At 35.4% G+C, this 22,737-nt stretch overlaps 1 protein-coding gene across 5 annotated transcripts in view; it reads left to right on the top strand.

Annotated features, from left to right (window-relative positions):
• Window positions 1-22,737, top strand: part of EML5 (EMAP like 5) — a 163,531-nt gene that overhangs the window by 57,753 nt on the left and 83,041 nt on the right. For all 5 annotated transcript variants that reach the window (XR_007475312.1, XM_049705432.1, XM_049705434.1 and 2 more), the window contains 3 exons: window positions 8,717-8,854; window positions 16,552-16,808; window positions 17,919-18,131. Coding sequence is in view for 4 of the 5 variants with exons in the window: in XM_049705432.1 (XP_049561389.1) it covers window positions 8,717-8,854; window positions 16,552-16,808; window positions 17,919-18,131 (608 nt within the window). In the remaining variant the exon portion in view is untranslated. The remainder of the gene's footprint in view (window positions 1-8,716; window positions 8,855-16,551; window positions 16,809-17,918; window positions 18,132-22,737) is intronic.

Below are 22,737 nucleotides of genomic sequence, written 5' to 3'. Positions count from 1 at the left end.
ATATACAGAAATCTGTTGCATTTCTTTATACTAATAATGAAATATCAGAAAGAATTTTTTTTAAATTCCATTTAAAATCACATCAAAGAAAAAATAACTAGGAATAAGCTTAACGGAGGAGGTGAAAGACCTATGCACTGAAAACTACAAAATATTGAAAAAGGAAATTGAAGATGATTCAAAGAAATGGAAAAATATACCATGCTTTTGGATTGGAAAAATTAATATTGTTAAAAATGTCCATACGACCCAAAGCAATCTACAGATTAAATGCAATCCCTATCAAAATACCTATGACATTTTTCACAGAACTAGAACAACTAATCCTAAAATGTATATGGAACCACAAAAGATCCAGAATTGCCAAAGAAATCCTGAGAAAAAAAGAACAAAGCTGGAGGTATAATTCTTTCAGACTTCAGACTATACTACAAAGCTGCAGTAATCAAAACAGCATGCAATTGACACAAAAACAGACATACAGATCAATGGAATCGAATAGAGAACCCAGGAATAAACTATGCACCTGTGGTTGATCTACAACAAAGGAGACAAGAATATACAATGGAGGAAAGATAATCTCTTCAACAGGTGATGTTAGGAAAGCTGGACAGCTGCATGTAAATTAATAAAATTAGAACATTCCCTGACAACATATACAAAAATACATTCAAAATGGTTTAAAAACCTAAGTGTAAGACACGATACCATAAAACTCCTAGAAGAGAACATAGGCATAACATTCTCTGACATAAATCAGAGAATTTTCTCTGTTTTCTACTGAGCCCACGGGCTGCAACTACTGAAGCCTGAGCACCTAGAGCCCGTGCTCCACAACAAGAGAAGCCACTGTGATGAGAAGCCCTTGCACCACAACGAAGAGCAGCCCCCGCTCACTGCAACTAGAGAAAGCCCGTGTGCAGCAACAAAGACCCAATGCAGCCAAAAATAAATAAATAAATTTATTTTGATAAATTTAATAAATAATAAATAAAATAAATAACTAAAATAAAATTATTTATTAATAAATAAATTTATTTATTTATTTAAAAAAAAGAAAGAAGCTTACGGTCACCAAAGCAGGTCGGGGGACAAATTAGGAGTATGGTATTACCACATACAAACCACTCTACATAAAATAAACAATAAGAATTTACTCTATAGCACAGGGAATTATATTCAATATCTTATAATAACCTATAATGGAATATAATCTGCAAAAAAATAATAACTGAATCACTATGCTGTATACCTGAAACTAACACAATATTGTAAATCAACTATACTTCAATTAAAAAAATGCAAAACCATTCTTAGTTTGTAGACTATACAAAGACAGGCAGTGGGCCCAGTGTGGCCCACAATCTGTGGGCATAGAAAGTCATCAGGAAGTATCATGTTTAATGTTGAAACACTGAAAGTTTTCCTTTAAAATGAGGAAGAAGAAAATGGTGCCCACTTTCACCATTATATTTTTCATTATTTTATTCTTCACCGTTATATTCAGCTACAGACTAGAAGTGTTTGTCAGCACAGTGAGCCTAAATATATATATATGTGTATATATATATGTATATGTATATTGTGTATATGTGTATATATTTTCAATAGATGTACATATATATATAGAGAGAGAGAGAGAGAGAGAGATTTTTGAATAGAAAGGAAGAAACAACTGTCATTTGCAGGTGTTATAATTGTATATGTAGAGAATTAAAAGGAAAATACAGAGAAATTGTTGGAATTAAAAAGAGAATTTAGCAAAATTCCTGGATATAGAAACAATATACAAAATCATAGAAAACAGCAAAAAAACCCAGAATTTTTAAAAATAAGATACTGCTATAAAATGTTTAAAAATATACTTAGTTTTGCTGATCTTTTCCTAACCTTTGAGAGTAGATGCTCGTTCATTAAGTTGTAGCCTTTATTTTGATAATATCTGCATTTAAATTTCTCCCTAAGTACTATTTCAGCTATATCCCACAAGTTTTGATATGAAATACTTCTGTTGTAATTTACTTCTAAAATGTTACTAGTTTTCATTAGAATTTTGGTCTTTGTCCTTTATGTTATTTGGAAGTGTAATACTTAACTTTCAAACAATGGGCATTTTTTACTTCTTGTTACAGTTTTCTAACAGGGTCTGGAAAAGACTAAATTTGCATAATCTGAAGTGTTATTCTTAAAAGACTAAATACGGTGTATACCATACACCACTATACTATATATGTATCTCGCCTTTAACCAGGGTAGAAATCATCCACCTAAAATGAATGATTGGAAAAAATTAATGTTATTACATCGTCTTAAAAATAAAAGATTCTGGTATTCTGCCCACCGCTCCCACAGTAGGAGCTGGTTCCGAGGACTCGCCTTTAGAGAGTAATGTGATGTTGAGACCACCTGGACCGGAGACTCTGCTTCATTATCTTCAAGGCAAGAAGAGGCAGCATGACAGTGGCCCTGTTGGTAGAGGACTTGATTTGGCACCTGAGTCTACTTCTTACACCCTGTGTACCTGGGGCAAGTTTTCTGGTTGCTCTCAACTTCAGTTTCCTCATCTGGCTAATTGGGAGTACAGGGCCCCAGCTCATCCTCCCACAGCCCCTAGTGAGGAAGGCAGAAGAATATTCCTAGAGCTGGGGAGAGAGCAACGTTCTGCAGAGCCAGACAGCTCAGAAACAGTCAAACTTTTCTCTAGGCCAAAAGGTCAGAATCACAAAAGTCTGAATGAAAAATTCTGGACCAGAAATTCTGAGGTGCAGGCCCAGCAACCTGTGTTTTCACAAGCCCCCCAAGTGGTTCTGATGCCCTAAAAATTGAGAGTCACTGATCCAATCCATTTTGTTGCTTTGCTCCATATTCGGCTGAGTCCAAAATAGCCGTATGGCTGACAAGGTCTTGGTGCTCTGGCTGGCTGTCAGACCTGAGCTTCGGAGGTGGGAGAGCCGAGTTCAGGACATTGGACCACCAGAGACCTCCTGGCCCCACGTAATATCATTTGGCAAGAGCTCTCCCAGAGATCTCCGTCTCAACGATAAGACCCAGCTCCACCCAACAACCAGCAAGCTACAGTGCTGGACACCCCATGCCAAACGACTAGCAAGACAGGAACACAACCCCACCCATTAGCAGGGAGGCTGCCTAAAATTATAAGTTCATAGACACCCCAAAACACACTGCCGGACACAGCCCTGCACACCAGAGAGACAAGATCCAGCCTCATCCATCAGAACACAGGCACCAGTCCACTTCACCAGGAAGCCTACACAAGCCACTGAACCATCCTCATCCATTGGGGGCAGACATCAAAAACAATGGGAACTACAAACCCGCAGCCTGCAAAAATGAGACCCCAAACACAGTAAGTTAAGCAAAATAGAAGACAGAGAAATATACAGCAGATAAAGGAGCAAGGTAGAAACCCACCAGAACAAACAACTGAGGAGAAAATAGGCAGTCTACCTGAAAAAGAAATCAGAGTAATGATAGTAAAGATGATCCAAAATCTTGGAAATAGAATGGAGAAAATACAGGAAATGTTTAACAAGGACCTAGAAAAACTAAAGAGCAAACAAACAATGATGAACAAAACAATAAATGAAATTAAAAATTCTCTAGAAGGAATCAATAGCAGAATAACTGAGGCAGAAGAACGGGTAAGTGACCTAAAAGATAAAATAGTGGAAATAACTACTGCAGAGCAGAATTAAGAAAAAAGAATGAAAAGAAATGAGGACAGTCTCAGAGACCTCTGGGACAACATTAAATGCAACAACATTCGAATTATAGGGGGTCCCAGAAGAAAAGAAAAAGAAAGGGACTGAGAAAATATTTGAAGAGATTATAGTTGAAAACTTCCCTAATATGGGAAAGGAAATAGTCAATCAAGTCCAATAGGTGCAGTGAGTCCCATACAGGATAAACCCAGGGAGAAACATGCACCTCAATACATAAGACAAGAAACATATTAATCAAATTATCAAAAATTAAATACAAAGAAAAATTAAAAACAGCAAGGGAAAATCAACAATTAACATACAACGGAATCCCCATAAGGTTAACAACTGATCTTTCAGCAGAAACTCTGAAAGCCAGAAGGGAGTGGCAGGACATATTTAAAGTGATGAAAGGGAAAAACCTACAACCAAGATTACTCTACTCAGCAAGGATCTCATTCAGGTTCAACAGAGAAATTAAAATCTTTACAAACAAGCAAAAGCTAAGAGAATTTAGCACCACAAAACCAGCTCTACAACAAATGCTAAAGGAACTTCTCAAGGCAGGAAACACAAGAGAAGGAAAAGACTTACAATAAAAACCCAGAACAATTAAGAAAATGGTAATAGGAACATACATATCAGTAATTACCTTCAATGAAAATGGATTAAGTGTTCCAACCAAAAGACACAGACTGGCTGAATGGATACAAAAACAAGACCCATATATATGCTGACTACAAGAGACCCACTTCAGACCTAGGGACACATACAGACTGAAACTGAGGGGATGGAAAAGATATTCCATGCAAATGGAAATCAAAAGAAAGCTGGAGTAGCAATTCTCATATCAGACAAAATAGACTTTAAAATAAAGACTATTACAAGAGACAAAGAAGGACTATACATAATGATCAAGGGATCAATCCAAGAAGAAGATAAAACAATTGTAAATATTTACACACCCAACATAGGAGCACCTCAATACATAAGGCAAATGCTAACAGCCATAAAAGGGGAAATCGACAATAACACAATAATAGTAGGGGACTTTAACACCCCACTTTCACCAAAGGACAGATGATCCAAAATGAAAATAAATAAGGAAACACAAGCTTTAAATGATACATTAACCAAGATGGATTTAATTGATATTTATAGGACATTCCATCCCAAAACAGCAGATTACACTCTCCTCTCAAGTGATCATGGAACATTCTCCAGGATAGATCATATCTTGGGTCACAAGTCAAGCCTTGGTAAATTTAAGAAAATTGAAATCATATCAAGTATCTTTTCTGACCACAGTGCTATGAGACTAGATATCAATTACAGGAAAAAATCTGTTAAAAAAAAAAAAAATGGAGACTAAACAATACACTACTGAATAACCAAGAGATCACTGAAGAAATCAAAGAGGAAATCAAAAAATACCTAGAAACAAATGACAATGAAAACACGACAACCCAAAACCTGTGGGATGCACCAAAAGCAGTTCTAAGAGGGAAGTTTATAGCAATATAATCCTACCTCATGGAACAAGAAAAATCTGAAATAAACAACCTAACCTTACACCTAAAGCAATTAGAGAAAGAAGAACAAAAAAACCCCAAAGTCAGCAGAAGGAAAGAAATCATAAAGATCAGATCAGAAATAAATGAAAAAGAAATGAAGGGAATGACAGCAAAGATCAATAAAACTAAAAGCTGGTTCTTTGAAAAGATAAACAAAATTGGTAAACCATTAGCCAGACTCATCAAGAAAAAAAGGGAGAAGACTCAAATCAGCAGAATTAGAAATGAAAAAGGAGAAGTAACAACTGACACTGCAGAAATACAAAGGATCATGAGAGATTACTATAAGCAGCTATATGCCAATAAAATGGGCAACCTGAAGGAAATGGACAAATTCTTAGAAAAGCACAATCTTCTGAGGCTGAATGAGGAAGAAATAGAAAATATAAATAGACCAATCACAAGCACTGAAATTGAAACGGTGATTAAAAATCTTCCAACAAACCAAAGCTCAGGACAAGATGACTTCACAGGAGAATTCTATCAAACATTTAGAGAAGAGCTAACACCTATCCTTCTCAAACTCTTCCAAAATATAGCAGAGGGAGGAACATTCCCAAACTCATTCTATGAGGCCACAATCACCCTGCTACCAAAACCACACAAAGATGGCACAAAAAAAGAAAACTACAGGCCAATATCACTGATGAACATAGATGCAAAACTTCTTAACAAAATACTAGCAAACAAAATCCAGCAGCACATTAAAAGAATCGACACCATAATCAAGTGGGTTTATCCTGGGAATGCAAGGATTCTTCAGTATAGTAAATCAATCAATGTGATACACCATATTCACAAATTGAAGGAGAAAAACCATATCATCATCTCAGTAGGTGCAGAAAAAGCTCTCAACAAAATTCAATACCTATCTCCAGAAAGTACGCATAGAGGGAACTTACCTCAACATAATTAAGGCCATATATGACAGAGCCACAGCCAACATCATTCTCAATTGGTGAAAAACTGAAACCATTTTCACTAAGATCAGGAACAAGACAAGGTTGCCCACTCTCACCACTAATATTCAACATGGTTTTGGAAGTTTTAGCCACAGCAGTCAGAGAAGAAAAAGAAATAAAAGGAATCCAAATCGGAAAAGAAGAAGTAAAACTGTCACTGTTTGCAGATGACATGATACTGTACGTTGAGAATCCTAAAGATACTACCAGAAAACTACTAGAGCTGATCAATGAATTTGGTAAAGTAGCAGGATACACAATTAATACACAGAAATTTCTTTCATTCCTATACACTAATGATGAAAATCTGGAAGAGAAATTAAGGAAACACTCCCATTTACCCTTGCAACAGAAAGAATAAAATATCTAGGAATAAACCTACCTAAGGAGACAAAAGACCTGTATGCCGAAAACTATAAGGTAGTGATGAAAGAAATTAAAGGTGATACAAACAGATGGAGATACACCATGTTCTTGGATTGGAAGAATCAGTATTGTGAAAATGACTGTACTACCCAAATCAATCTACAGATTCAATGCAATCCCTATCAAACTACCACTGGCATTTTTCACAGAATTAGAACAAAAATTTCACAGTTTCTGTGGAAACACAGAAGACCCTGAATAGCCAAAGCAATCTTGAGGTAGAAAAACGGAGCAGAAGGAATCAGGCTCCCTGACTTCAGACTATACTACAAAGCCACAGTAATCAAGACAGTATGGTAGTGGCACAAAAACAGAAATACAGATGAATGGAACAGGATAGAAAGCCCAGAGATAAACCCACGCACTTATGGTCACCTTATCTTTGATAAAGAAGGCAAGAATACACAATGGCAAATGACAGCCTCTTCAATAAGTGGTGCTGGGACAACTGGACAACTACATGTAAAAGAATGAAATTAGAACACTCCCTAGCACCATACACAAAAATGAACTCAAAATGGATTAAAGACTTAAATGTAAGGCCAGGCACTATAAAACTCTTAGGGGAAAACATAGGCAGGACGCTCTATGACATAAATCACAGCAAGATCCTTTTTGGCCCACTTCCTGGAGAAATGGAAATAAAACCAAACATAAACATATGGGACCTAATGAAACTTAAAAGCTTTTGCACAGCAAAGGAAACCATAAACAAGACGAAAACACCACCCTCAGAATGGGATAAAATATTTGCAAACGAAGCAACTTACAAAGCAGTAATCTCCAAAATATACAAGCAGCTCATGTAGCTAAATCTCAAAAAAACAAAAAGCCCAATCGAAAAATGGGCAGAAGACCTAAATAGACATTTCTCCAAAGCAGATATACAGATTGCCAACAAACACATGAAAGGATGCTCCACATCAGTAATCATTAGAGAAATGCAAATCAAAACTACAATGAGGTATCACCTCACCCCGGTCAGAATGGCCATCATCAAAAAATCTACAAACAGTAAATGCGTGAGAGGGTGTGGAGAAAAGGGAACCCTCTTGCACTGTTGGTGGGAATGTAAATTGATACAGCCGCTATGGAGAACAGTATGGAGGTTCCTCAAAAACCTAAAAATAGAACTACCATACGACCCAGCAATCCCACTACTGGGCATATACCCTGAGAAAACCATAATTCAAAACCATAATTCAATGTTCATTGCAGCTCTATTTACAATAGCCAGGACATGGAAGCAACCTAAGTGTCCATCGACAGATGAATGGATAAAGGAGATGTGGCATATATATACAATGGAATATTACTCAGCCATAGAAAGAAACGAAATTGAGTTATTTGTAATGAGGTAGATGGACCTAGATTCTGTTATACAGAGTGAAGTAAGTCAGAAAGAGAAAAACAAATACCATATGCTAACACATATATATGGAATCTAAAAAAAGAAAATGGTTCTGAAGAACCTAGGGGCAGGACAGGAATAAAGATGCAGACGTAGAAAATGGACTTGAGGACATGGGGAGAGGGAAGGGTAAGCTGGGATGAAGTGAGAGAGTGGCATTGACATATATACACTACCAAATGTAAAATAGGTAGTGGGAAGCAGCTGCATAGCACAGGGAAATCAGCTCAGTGCATTGTGACCACCTAGAAGGGTGGGATAGGGAGGGTGGGAGGGAGATGCAAGAGGGAGGGAATATGGGGATATATGTATACGTGTAGATGATACGCTTTGTTATACAGCAGAAACTAACACAACAATGTAAAGCAATTATGCTCCAATAAAGATGTTAAAGTAAATAAATAAATAAAAGATTCTATTAACCCTTGTCATTTTAAGCATTAAGAGTACTTCTGTTTCGTAGATAAGAATTCCCAGCCACAAGCATACAGTTAAAAATCTAGGTTTATCTTGCCTTCTTAAAATGAAATTATTATTTTAACCAACAGTTTTTTCATAGAGTCTATCATTTTTTAAGCATATGTTAGTTAACTGTTCTTTTATTTTAATTAAATGTTACAGGATATGGAGCCTAGTTGATCATGCACTAATAGCAAGGTGTAATATGGAAGAACCAATTCGTTGTGCAGCTGTAAATGTAGATGGGATCCATCTTGCCCTTGGAATGAAGGATGGCTCATTCACTGTACTTAGAGTAAGGTATGTAATAGGGTAGAAGTAGAAAGAGAGAGTAAATTCTGTTAAGTGAGATAGAGTGCATAGTACTTATTTTTACCCATTTCCTTTAACCCCCTCCCTTCTTATTAACATATATTTTCTCAAATATTAGTTTCATTAAGTATAAAAAATATGTTTTTAAAAATGGCTTTGTCAGAAAATTAAGTTAACTCAAAACCCTTGGTTTGGGGGATTAAGAATGCTTAGTAGATTAATGACTAAAATTTTGAGTTAAATTTGGGTCTTGATTTCCATTTCTTGGTAGTATTGATTTTCAGTAATGATCTTCTGACATAGAAGAGGGAGAATGAGACCTTGAAACTGTTAAAAATGAGTGAATGGTTTTGTTGTCATTTGCAGATTTATGCTTTGAAAAACATGCCTGCATCTCTCCCTTTGTTTGGGTAATTAGAAAAGTTTAAAGAATTTGTTAAAGCAGTTAGCATCTTTTGTTGGATTGTAGATATGTTGGATTATTGCATTCAGTTGAATTCTATACAGCCACTTAAAAATTTGCTGTAGATCCACACGTGTTCACGATGACAAGTATCTATGAAATTTTTCACATCCAGTTTAATGAATCATAGGGCCATCCACCCAGTTGCCCAATCCAGAAACCATTGATTCATTTCTCTCCTTTGTCTCTCATGTCTAGTTAATCACTAAATTCTGGAGAACCTAATTCCTAAATAGCTCTCAAATTAATCTACTTCCTTCCACTCTCACCACTGTACTCTTTTATAAACTTTTGCCATGTCTTACCTGGATTGGTGGAATAGCATCTCAGCTGGTCTCCTTACCTCCTATTTTGCTTCCTCAAGTCCTTTTTAACACTCTACAGTTATAGTGATGCCTTTTAAAACACATTTGTTTGCATCCCTCGTCTTTCTAAAGTATAATAAAAGCATCGCACTGTCCTTAGGATGAAGTTCATAATTCTTAACATAGCATATCCTGCCCATCTCTCTAGCCTATTTCTTTCTACTGCAGTCTCTTTCTTTTAGCATGTATAAAACATCTTTCATTTTTTCAGATACATCATGTTCTCTTGTACTTCTGAGCTGCTATAGATATGACTCTTCTTTCTGGGACAGGTTTCTATAATGAGATATGCTGAGATTTTTCTCTTAATCTAATTTTTTATTGTGATAAAACATACATAATATAAAATTTACCATTTTAAACATTTTTAAGTGTAAAACTCAGTGTCATTAAGTACATTTGGGTTGTTTTACAACCAAGAATTTAAGATGCATGTAAAACACCTGGGAATTTCTGTCAGATAGTTGGTATGCATTAAAAATAGTGATTGTTATTTTTTCGTTTGTACATTTACTTGTCCTTTCAATTATTGTGTGCAAGAAACTGGGTGAATAAATTATCTCTAATAAGTCAGTATTTTAGCAACTCAAAAATATTCTTTTTTGGGGGTAAGTGAGGCATGCGTCGCACAGCTTGCGCGATCTCAGTTCCCTGACCAGAGATTGAACTCTGGGCCATGGCAGTGAAAGCCTGGAATCCTAACCAATAGGCCACCAGGGAACTCCCTCAAAAATATTCCTAATTCTTCTTAATTTACCTGGTCACTGTTTCTTCTTGGTTCGCTGTGTATATTCTCTGTATCATAGAGCAGAATTTATAAGTATAGCAGTAGTAAAGTGCCCTCACAGGAGTGGTTATGTTATGATTAGAGGAACATAGCATAGATTAGAAACTAACACACTGATTCTTAAATTGGGGTACAAGGTGATGTGCCAGGGCAAAATCATATAACTTCTTAGAACGTCTCTTTTTCTTGTGATAAAAATGTTAAATAATTTTATGTTAAAACAAACAATAATATCATGGAGTCAAATGAAAAATTGCAAATATTTTTCAAATTAGAAGATACATATGAATACATATAAAACTTTGGTGGTGGGCTGCATGGTATTATCAACATCAAACTCTTCAGAGGCGCTAATTCATTCTCATAAGTAATTAGGGAGACTTCAGTGGAAGAGCTTGGTGAGCATGGTTAATAAATTATGCTGAAGATGGAGTAAGGTTTCCTGCAGTGTATGGGGTAGACTTTAGTTGTAAAAATATTAACGTTGCCATTTTAGATTCTACCAGTCTTTAGCCAGTTGTCTTTTCTGACAGTGTCACTGCTGAGTTATATCAACTTTAAAAGGATTAGGACAGTTTTTCCCCTAACTAATCACACATTCATTTAATTTTTTTTCAACATATTTATATTTTGTCTGCCTCATTTCATGGGAGTAATAAGTTCTGAAAGTTGTTTCCTGGCTTTCAAAAAGTAACTCTTTTATGTCCATTATTTTTTCACATCGAAGGTGTTTTTGTCTCTCTGCCCCCACCAAGAGCACTATTAAAACATGCTCAAATATGTCTTATCTTAAAATTCCTACCTCGACCCTGAGGCCCTCTTTGGTTATATCACATCTCTACTCTCTTCTCTTTCACAGTAAAAATCTCAAAAACCTGCCTGTTTTACTATCTCTCTTTCCTTCCAATTAACTTATCAACTTTCTACCCCCATTCCAATATAGCTTTTGCCTTCATCTTTAAATTGGAAAACCCTCACTAATAGTGCCCTGTAACTAAAACCAGGAGATATTTTTCAGTTCTCATCTAAATTGATTCTCAGCAGTAAATTTGACCCCTTGAACAACTTGCTCCTTCTCAAAACATGCTCTTCCCTGGCTTTAGATGTTAATTCTCTTTGTCTTTGCAGCCTCTGGCTCCATTTTCTTTATATGCTAATTATCTTCTGTCTACCCAGTAAAATTGAAGTCCCTCAAAGCTCAGATTCTAGGCTTTCTGCTCTTTTTTACTCTGTATTTTCTCACTAGGTAATCGCATCCTGCCTGTAGCTTCAGTTACTACCCATAGCATGATGATCCCAGATGCATAGTTCTAGCCCTGTTATCACCTCTAAACTCCAGTCATGCATATTCAGTTGCTTATTTAACATCACTTGGGTATCTCAAAGACATCTGCAATTCAGCATGTCCAAAGCTGAACCCAGCATCCCCCCTCCCAAACTGATCTTCTGTCTCTGGGCCCTATTCTGTCCATGTTCTTGTATAAGCCAAAAACCTAGGCATTATCATAGATACCTCTCTCTCTCTAACCACCATTTTTTTTTTTTTTACATCTTTATTGGAGTATAATTGCTTTACAATGTTGTGTTAGTTTCTGCTGTATAACAGAGTGAATCAGCTATATGTATACATATATCACCATACCCCTCCTTCTTGAGCCTCCCTCCCACCCTCCCTATCCCACCCTTCTAGGTGGTCACAAAGCACTGAGCTGATCTCCCTGCGCTATGCATCTGCTTCCCACTAGCTCTTTGTTTTACAGTTGGTAGTGTATATATGTCAATGCTTCTGACTCACTTCATCCCAGCTTCCCCTTCCCCCCTCCCCTGTGTCCTCAAGTCCATTCTCTACGTCTGTGTCTTTATTCCTGTCCAGCCCCTAGGTTCATCAGAACCTTTTTTTTTAACATTCATATATATGTGTTAGCATATTTTTTCTCTTTCTGACTTACTTCACTCTGTATGATAGACTCTAGGTCCATCCACTTCACTACAAGTAACTCAATTTCGTTTCTTTTTGTGGCTGAGTAATATTCCATTGTATATATGTGCTACATCTTCTTTATCCATTTATCTGTCGATGGACACTTAGGTTGCTTCCATGTCCTTGCTACTGTAAATAGTGCAGTAGTGAACACTGTGGTACATGTCTCTTGAATTATGGTTTTCTCAGGGTATATGCCCAGTAGTGGGATTGCTGGGTCATATGGTAGTTCTATTTTTAGTTTTTTGAGGAACCTCCATACTGTTCTCCATAGTGGCTGTATTGGTTTACATTCCTACCAGCAGTGCAGGAGGGTTCCCTTTTCTCTACACCCTCTCCAGCATTTATTGTTTGTAGATTTTTTGGTGATGGCCATTCTGACCGATGTGAGGTGATACCTCATTGTAGTTTTGATTTGCATTTCTCTAATGATCAGTGATGTTGAGCATTCTTTCATGTGTTTGTTGGCAATCTGTATATCTTCTTTGGAGAAATGTCTATTTAGGTCTTCTGCCCATTTTTGGATTAGGTTGTTTTTTGATATTGAGCTGCATGAGCTGCTTGTATATTTTGAGGATTAATCCTTTGTCTGTTGCTTCGTTTGCAAATATTTTCTTCCATTCTGAGGGTTGTCTTTTTGTCTTGTTTATGGTTTCCTTAGCTGTGCAAAAGATGTTAAGTTTCATTAGGTCCCATTTGTTTATTTTTGTTTTTATTTCCATTTCTCTAGGAGGTAACCACCATTTATAATCCATCACTACATCCTGTTGATTTTACTTACCTGATGAATTGTCTAGGAGCAAATATTTTAGTTAAGGTTTGTGAATAAGATTAGAATGATAATATCTTTAACATGTACTAAATACTCTATAATAGTATGGATTGTATAATACTGTATATTTCAGATCATTTCACTTCTTTCTGAAGTCTGAGCAACCACCATCTGCAGTAGTCTTCTAATTGGTCTTAATCCTGCTGTTATACTCCTTCAATTTGTTTTTTACTCTCGAACCAGATTAGTGATCTGATTGATTCATCCCACCCTAGCTTATATTTACAAGTTAAGGCCAAAAATCTTTAGATGTGTGAGGACTTTTATAATTTTCCCTTAGTCTTCCTTGCGAGACTCTGGCTCACATCAAAGCCCCCTTTGCTTGTTTCAGTACCACTATACTGGGCTTCTCAAGCTGAGCTTGAATGCTTTCTCTTGCCATCAGCAATTTCACATAGTTTTAGCTCTGCTGGAATGTAGGCTTTTTCCTCCCAGTTCCTGTCTTCTGCTGAGCTAAGTCCCATTAATTCCTCAGAATGAAGTTTAAACTCCACTTCTTTTGGTCTGTTTCCTCTAACACCTTCACCTAGGAACGGTTCTTCTGTTATATGCTCTATCAGTATATATGCTCTATTAATATTGTGTACTTTTACTTTTGTGATGTGTTACAGACTGCTAATGAATGAGTATTCCCAGGCTTTGACCTCCCTCTGCTTCTTAAAGAAATCACAGAATTTGCATACCAGTTTCCCAGAAGACTTAATTCAGAATTTTTAGAAATCAATACATTTTCATCTAATAATAGTCTTCTTACCTGTAAATTTGTCAAAGAAACTTTGTCAGAGAAGATAGTTATAATTCATAGTGTTGATGTAATAACGTAATACATACTATAAAACCAGTCAGTCAGAATCTCTTTCCCTCACTGTTGGTTTCTTCTCTGTGTGCGTGTGTTGGTTGGTGGACAGGGCCACAGTGGTAGAAAGCAAGAGACAACCTCAGATATCCACATTTATTTCTCTTGTTAACTGGGAGCAGTTAAGTCCCTAGAACAAAAAAGCTGTAAAAAAATTACCAAAATAATTCTGAAGAATTTTCCAGGAGCATTTTAACTAATGTTCATGATTGATACTGGAATGATTATATTTTAATAAAGAAGGTATAAAAAAGAAAAGCTTTCAAATAGTGTCTTAGATGTTTTCTTAAAAATCTTGCTCCATATAGATATAGATGAATGGCTGGATGTACTAATGGATGGCTGAGTGGATGGATGGATGAATGGTATGAAGAAAGGGAGGTAAGATGCATGGATTTAAATTAAAACTGAAAGGAAGAAGTCACTGGGAAAGGTAGAAGTAGCTACATTATTCTGTGCTTAGGAAGAGGACCTTGCAAGTTGCAGGGTCTAAGGCAAAAGTGACGTTGACCAGGAAAGCTCTTTTAAAAAGTACTTTTTTTTCCTTCATTTATTTTGTTTTGTTTTGTTCTGATTCCCTTTTGTAGTTAAGGGGATGATTTTCGTCTCTTTCTTTATATGATTAACACCAGGGTGAAGCCCAAGTTCCTTGGCAATGTATCAGATCTGTTACACACTGTCCTCAATTTATCTCTTTAACCCCATCAAGTCACTGCTTTTCCCACTTATCTTGTATCCACGTTGTTCAAATGTGCCATGTATTTGCATTGCTCATGCTGTGTCTTCTTTCTGGAAAACCTTCAATCTTTTATACTTAGCCAGCCCCTCAGGTCTTATGCTCAAATAGGTATCACTCTTCCTTGGTCCCTTCCTGCCTTTAGTCTTTTAGTTATTGATTGATTGATTGCCACGCTGGGTCTTTGTAGCTGTGCGTGGGCTTTCACTAGTTGTGGCGAGCCAGGCTACTCTTCGTTGTGGTGTGTGGGCTTCTCATTGCGGTGGCTAGTTGCAGCACGTGGGCTCAGTAGTTGTGGCACATGGGCCCTAGAGCACGCAGGCTTCAGTAGTTGTGACACATGGGCTCGGTAGTTGTGATGCACGGGCTCTAAAGCACATGGGCTTCAGTAGTTGTGGTGCATGGGCTCAGTAGTTGTGGCTCGAAGGCTCTAGATCGTGGGCTCAGTAGTTGTGGTGCATGGGCTTAGTTGCTCCTTGGCATGTGAGATCTTCCCAGACCAGGAATCGAACCCGTGTCCCCTGCATTGGCAGGCAGATTCTTAACCACTGTTCCACCAGGGAAGTCCCCTGCCTTTAGTCTTAACCATTTTTCAGTGTTTCTTATAGAACTTCACACATAACCTTTTGAGCACTCACTACATTTTCTCAATTATAAAGTATAATTACTTTATCTCTGTCTCTCACAGAAGATGAGTTCATCTTTGTGTGTCATGTGCCTAAAACAGTTAAATACTTAATGTTACTGAAAGAAATATGAGTTTTATTGCTTTAAATTGTCCATTTAGAAACTGTAAAAATTGGGAAATAACCATTTAAGCTTTTATTCTTGAATTATCTGTTGATAACGTTTCAGATGGGTAATGCAAAATTTATTTGGAAAAAGTCCCTGGCACTAGTTAGAAATAGAATTCTCACTTCCTCCTGCCCCTTCTCCCTTGCTGCCTCTCTCTTCTCCACCTCTCCACCAGCTCCACATGTTTGGAAACTCAGTAGTGTTTAACTAAGTGTTTACCCATTTTTATGGCTATTACCAGTACCTGTTATTTTTCTGGAAAGTCAGTTATAAGGCAACATTAAAAATATTTAACTTTGCTGGCTGACATGGTCGCTAATTGGGAAGAATTTGTATTCTATTAAAAAAGGTCAAAGAGGTTGAAATAAAAGTAACTAGTGGTATCTATGTAAAGATATATATTCAAATGTATTACTAAAATAATACAAATCAATTTCTCCTTTCTTTATTTCCTGGATGCAATTTTGTGCATTTGCTTCATTACAAAAATTTAATTTGAAAATCATGGCTTTTATAATTAAGCATTTTTCATAAACTCAGTACTTATAAGGAACTTCATCATAAAAATCCATGACTTTATTTCCTTTATTGTATGACTCCAGAAATTTAGTATGAATCTCTGAACTACTTAAAATTAAGTAATTTAGGAACTGAAATTTAGCATTTTTCTCTACTTCCAGCATATATTGTCCTCATATATTTCTGTTAGGCAAAATTATTCCTGAGTTAATACTACTTGTCTCATTTACATTTGTTTTATGGTTTATAAATACTTGATACAGCCTCACAGTCATTTTAGACACATTTGAAAACTGAACTAATTCTGTAGTGACTTCTTTGTTTATGGTCTCATTTTTTTTCTCTTTACAGAGATATGACGGAAGTTGTACATATTAAAGATCGGAAGGAGGCAATTCATGAGTTAAAATATTCACCAGATGGAACTTACCTTGCTGTTGGATGCAATGACAGCTCAGTTGATATTTATGGAGTTTCTCAGCGTTATAAAAAATTTGGGGAATGTGTTGGATCACTTAGTTTCATCACTCACTTGGACTGGTCCTCAGACAGTAGATATTTACAAACAAATGATGGGAATGGTAAAAGACTTTTTTATAGGATGCCAGGTAAAAATTTCCTATAAATTATTTATAATTTGTAGATTTTTAGTTCCTTTAAAATATCTTAGAATTTCATTAGAGGTAGAGTGTAAGTTACATTTGATTATAGGAAATCAAAGAAGATACAAGCTAATATTTCAGGCATTGTGATCTTTTCTCTGTGGCTGCCTTATCATTTGAAATCCTTTTGGTTCTTAATTAAAACTTAATTGCTTGGAGGAGCTAAGACCTATTTTATGTTGAAGTCCATGCCATATGAGTAGTATATGGTAAAGTCCTAGTGTATATTAGAAAGTCAAAATGCCATTTTTAATGGGTACAACTAATTAACTAAATACAACTGATACAGATGTCTGACTATAAGTTGGGTTTTTGTTGTTATCTCAGACTTTGCAAATATTAATAATAATATAGCTAACAAACTAATTTTGAAAAACAGAATTTTTATCAAAGATTTAAAAAGAGAAGAATAAAAACAACCATCAAAATATTATCTCTCAGCCCTTTATTTAGTATGATGCTTAGTGAATTAGTCACTATATTAAAATAACTTATTTAACAAGAGTAGCTGCATATTTAAATTAATGCATCGCTCCAAAAGTTTTCATTAACAATCTGTATGTAATGAAGATTGACTGAATCCTGAAGTCCTATTACCTAACATAAATGTATTACTTGTCACTCATCCTTCCTTTGCGATCCTTTCAGTTATCTTTCTCAACCGTGTATCTTCTTAGGTTTCTTTTTCAATACCTGATTTGCCACTTTTGTATAGCTTTTACTTTTCCTTCTAACTTACCCCATTGTGGCTGAGCTGTAGCATGATTTTAATAGGGTTCAGTTTTACTGTCCACATGCATGAACCTGCTAAGCTACATCATCATCAAATCTGTATGTCTCTGAATCAGCATAATTTTGGTAATGGCTTTTTAACAACTCCTTGCACTTAATTTCCTCCTTTCCTTACTATATTCACTTACCTATTCATGTATTATCCTTTAACAGTATGGAGAAGATATTTAAATTTTGGAGTTTACCATGTTATCAGTACAGTTTATGCTTGAGTAAAAATCAAAAGAAATAACTTCTTAAATTAATACTGTGATTTATTTTTAGGAGGAAAAGAAGTGACAAATAAAGAAGAAATAAAAGGTGTTCATTGGGCTTCATGGACATGTGTTTCAGGCCTTGAAGTAAATGGAATTTGGCCCAAGTATTCAGATATCAATGATATAAACTCAGTAGATGGAAACTATACTGGCCAAGTTTTAGTTACAGCTGATGACTATGGAATTGTAAAATTATTTCGATATCCTTGTTTAAGAAAAGGTATCTTTTCTTTCAAAATATTATTAATTAACCTCTGTCTTATAAAAGACTTAAGTTCTGGGCTTTCCTGGTGGCACAGTGGTTGAGAGTCTGCCTGCCGATGCAGGGGACACGGGTTCGTGCCCCGGTCTGGGAAGATCCCACATGCCGCGGAGCGGCTGGGCCCATGAGCCATGGCCCCTGAGCCTGCGCGTCCGGAGCCTGTGCTCCGCAACGGGAGAGGCCACAGCAGTGAGAGGTGCTGTTGGTTTGGTGAAGGATTTCATGAAAATGAACAGAATTATTTATAGTATTTTGATAATTCAGAAATTATTGTCATATGTTACATTTATTTTTGGATATGAAGTTTTTATTAGAAAATTATTTTTGAATTCATATATTATAAATGGGCTAATACTTTACCTCTTTCTTTTTAGAGAATCATTTTTCTCCCCACTTCCAGAATTGCTTCATATAGTTGGGATATACAGTGATAGTTATACTTTTCTTATGGCTTATTATCTTTAATCATTTAACTTGTTGAACATATATCTTTTAGGAGACATTTTTCTTATGTCATTTTCTCAAGAATTCTGATGAAGTAGTCAGCTGTGCGAGTACAGGTCACAGTTTGGAATCTATTGGTTTGTTTGTTGGTTTTTATCTGAGAGTGTGTTTTTGCTTAAAATCCTTAACATGTATTGTTTTGACATTTGTTTTTCATAACTGGGGGTGGGAGAAAAATAAGGGGTCTTATCACTGGTTATTTTCTATATATAATATGTATCACCTCTCTTTCTTGGACCTCTTTTAAAGTGATGATATTAATCATTCTGTTAATAGACCTGAGAATAATTAAATGAAATGCTCTATTAGTCATTTATTTGTTCCATGCCTTGTTCCAGAAAGTATTTGAGTCAGCTTATAACAAGTCCATAAGTACTAAAATAATTATATGAGTAAATAATTCATACCAGGGGAAGTATAAATAGAAATACTATATTAAAATCAGATAAAGAAAATGTTTGACATTTTCTTCTTCAGTAGTCAAACATCAAAATTGAATCTGAGCTTCCTGGAAACCAAAAATAAAATAAAGCAGGGCACAAAATAATTTTCACTTTAGCTATTTAAAAAAAAAAAAGCATACTTATTACTACTCAGAGAAAGCCAAGTTTCTTCTGAGATTTAATTTTCAAAGAACTCTCTCATAATATAGGGCCTTATATTAGGTGCACTGAGTGTATTCATAGAGTATCAACATCTATAGCAGATGCAGTCATGATTTTCACCCGGTTAATAAAAGCTGTTGGACAAATGTTAAAATGCAATTTAGTAAAAAGGTAATTTTGGAAACAGCAGAAATAGTTTTATTCACATAGTTTAGGTAGTCCCCTTGATGTTAAACTTAAGGGTGCAAGTTTCCCAGAAGTCTAGACTGGTAATTGCTATACCTCTACAGTAAAGTGGTGAGTTCCAGATCCTGCCAGCTATGCCATGTTGTCACTTCCTGCCTGCAACATGTCAGCTTCCTAGGTGTGTGTGAAAGTACCTCCATAAGTAATGCTAAGGGTGTTAATAAAGGCTAACAAATCTCTAGCAATTGAAGTACCGTATTTCTGGATCCCACCACATAGCCAGGACATGAGAGTCACCAGGCACAACAAATTTTATTGTGACTCAAAATGATACTTGCCTAGTTAGAAGGTGTGAGATTTAGTAAGATTAATCATGGTGATATTAATCTTAGACATTGCTTCTACTCACTGTTTCATACACTGACCTCTCTGCAGAAAAAGAGTAATTTTCTGAGTTTTCATAGTCAAATGCATGGGATTTACTCACAAGCTTTTATCTTCTGCAACAGGGAAGACAATATTTTTGTTGCTCAATAATTTTGTTTCATTTACAAAATGTGTAGTAGTCTTCTGAATTGCTGTAGGAATATTTTACCAAAGTCTTTAAGAGAAGTTAGTCTTGTTCAGTTACTGCTTCAAGAATATAAATTGTTTTTCTTATTTTCTGTTTTTTTTAGATTTTTGTTAGACATTTATTTTATGGTAAGGGTTTTTATTTCTAGGCACTTGTGAGTCAGCTTGAGACTATTGGTAGGTAATTGGGAGAGAAGAAGACAAAGATTAGTAGAAGTATTTTAAGATTCTGTATTTATTGAATTTACATAGTTGCATAAAGCTAGTAGTATTACTAGAAAAACTCTCTTTTAGATTAGTTATGAAGTTGTACATTATTTCATTACAGTAAGTTGTACTATTGATCCAACTTAAGTTTGAGAAAAGATTGTGTCTGATGTATTAATGTATTTTAGATATCCACTTAAGTAATATCCATTACATTCTAAGAAGTGAAGCTTTTACAAAATGTGGAAAGAAGTTAAATAATAGAAGTAGCTTACGTTATAGAATCATTGTAATTGCAGCACAAAATGTGTGAGATTAGCCCAGAATGTTCCTCTTCCACATTTAGCCCCCTCAAATCCCAGGCCAAAGGAGTATTACTCCTCTTATTTTTTTTTTTTTTGTCCATTGTTATCCTCTTTCTTTCTAGATTCTCCTGCTCTTGACCATAATCTCTCAAATAATCAGACTGTTCCCAGGCAGCAGCACAGAGGCTGTGGTGGTGGGTGAGAAGGTGGGGTGGGGGAGGATGGAGAGGTGAGGGCATGGTTGCTTTAATCTGACACCTTCATCACTGTTAATAATTGCCAAGACTCTTTCAGTACTTATTGACAAATGAACATTTCTATTTGGTAAAAATATTTTTTAGATTCCAGAAGAAAATTCATTGGAAAAACAAATATCAAACAATAAAACAGATTTGTGATGGGGAATTATTCAACACCGCTTTTCTAAGATTCTGAGATTTCTAAGATATTGTTGCATGTAGCTCTAGTGTATTTGTTTTTCATTGCTGTAAAATACTTGTGAAAATGTGGTACAGTTCATGTGTTTATTCTCCTGTCAGTGGATATTTGGGTTCTTTAGTCTTTTGCTATGATATACAAGTTTCCAAAGATGTATACTTAGGAGTGAAATTGCTGGGTCATAGAGAATTTATAAGAAAATGCCAAATTGTTTTCCACAATGGTTATACCATTTTACAAACCCTGTTGATCTACATCCTATTAAGCACTTGACATTGCCACACTTTTTATTTTTGTAAATCTAGTTGGTGTAAATGGTGTCACATTGTCTTAATTTACATTTATCTAATTACTAATAAGATTGACCATCTTTTCCAATATTTTTTGATTCTCGGCATTTCCTCTTCTATCAAACACAAGTTCATATCTTTTGCCTATGTTTTAGAGTTATTTCTTTTATTGTTTTATAGAAATAATTTTATATACTATAGATACAAATGATTTGTAATTTTTATGGATTACAGATGCCTTTTTTTGAGTTTGTTAGTTATTTTTTTTAATGATGTCTTTTGTTGACTAGTTTTTATTTCAGTGTAGTCAAATCAGTTTCTCTTTTTTTTTTCTGAACAATGCTGTTTTATGTATTAAGGAATTCTACTTTTTACTAGGGTCAAAAAAGATATTCTCATATATTTTATATCTAGAAGTTTTAAGGTCATCAAAACATTGTTAAATGGGAAAAAAATCTTTTGTCATATTGCTACAATTTATTGAAGAGATTTAACTCATATTAACTTTGTGTTAAAATATACCCTAAAATAAATTAGAAAAGACATGGGATCATTGAAGCATAAATATTTCAGTCTATTGCTTTATCCTCACCAAGAATTATCATTCTGTTCTCATTTAAATTAGGAATGCTTCTATGACCATTCTAGCTTGCTTTGATAAATCTTTTCTCTGAGATGTTAGTCCTAATTGATGACATACTGTTTAGACCTTAAATGTTCTTTTATCATTTCCTATGTCAGTTTTTAATAATGAAGGGACTTTGAGAGCTTATAATCCAATTTATACTAAAATGGAAATGGAGTCTAAGAGAGGTTAACTGATGTGCTCAAGCTCCTGTGCTATTAAGTAGTCAAGATGACACTCAAACCTCGTCTTTTGATTTCAACTCCAATACTCTTTACATCAGACTTTTTGTCCCCTTTAATGAATTGTAAGTGTTGGAGTTCATGCCCTCTCAGTCTCCTTCACTACTCTTCTTCCCTCCTCTACAATCTAGCATTTCAACTCAAGTGTATAGGCAGAGTAAGGGAAAATATGATCTTTCTTTTTTTTTTCTTTCTTTCCCTTTCTTCAGATACCTAATGAATGTTTGCTATGTATCAGGCATTAGGGATGTATGATAAACAAGATACAATCCTGCCCTCAAGGAGCTTATAGTTTATTAGAGGAGTTAACAAGTAAATAGACTATTACATTTGAGTGTTATAAATACATGGGGTAATAACAGGGAATTCTGGAAGCATGATAAGAGGATATGATTGGTCTTGGTGAGTCATGGTCACTTCTTAAAAGATGTGATATCTAGGTTTACTTTTAAGATAAACTGTTTATCATAGTTAGATAAGCAGTGCTGGCTATTGAATAATTATTAATAAAGTCACTTTGATTAGAAATAACTGGCTTCCCTTAGACTTATTCCATAGCTTTCTTGTTGAATTGCCTTGGTTCTTCCAG

Source organism: Orcinus orca, chromosome 2 (genome assembly GCF_937001465.1).
Source record: "Orcinus orca chromosome 2, mOrcOrc1.1, whole genome shotgun sequence".
Taxonomy (NCBI): Eukaryota; Metazoa; Chordata; class Mammalia; order Artiodactyla; family Delphinidae; genus Orcinus; species Orcinus orca.
Note: the sequence above shows the minus strand (reverse complement) of the source record. Positions and strands in the feature narration are given on the sequence as shown.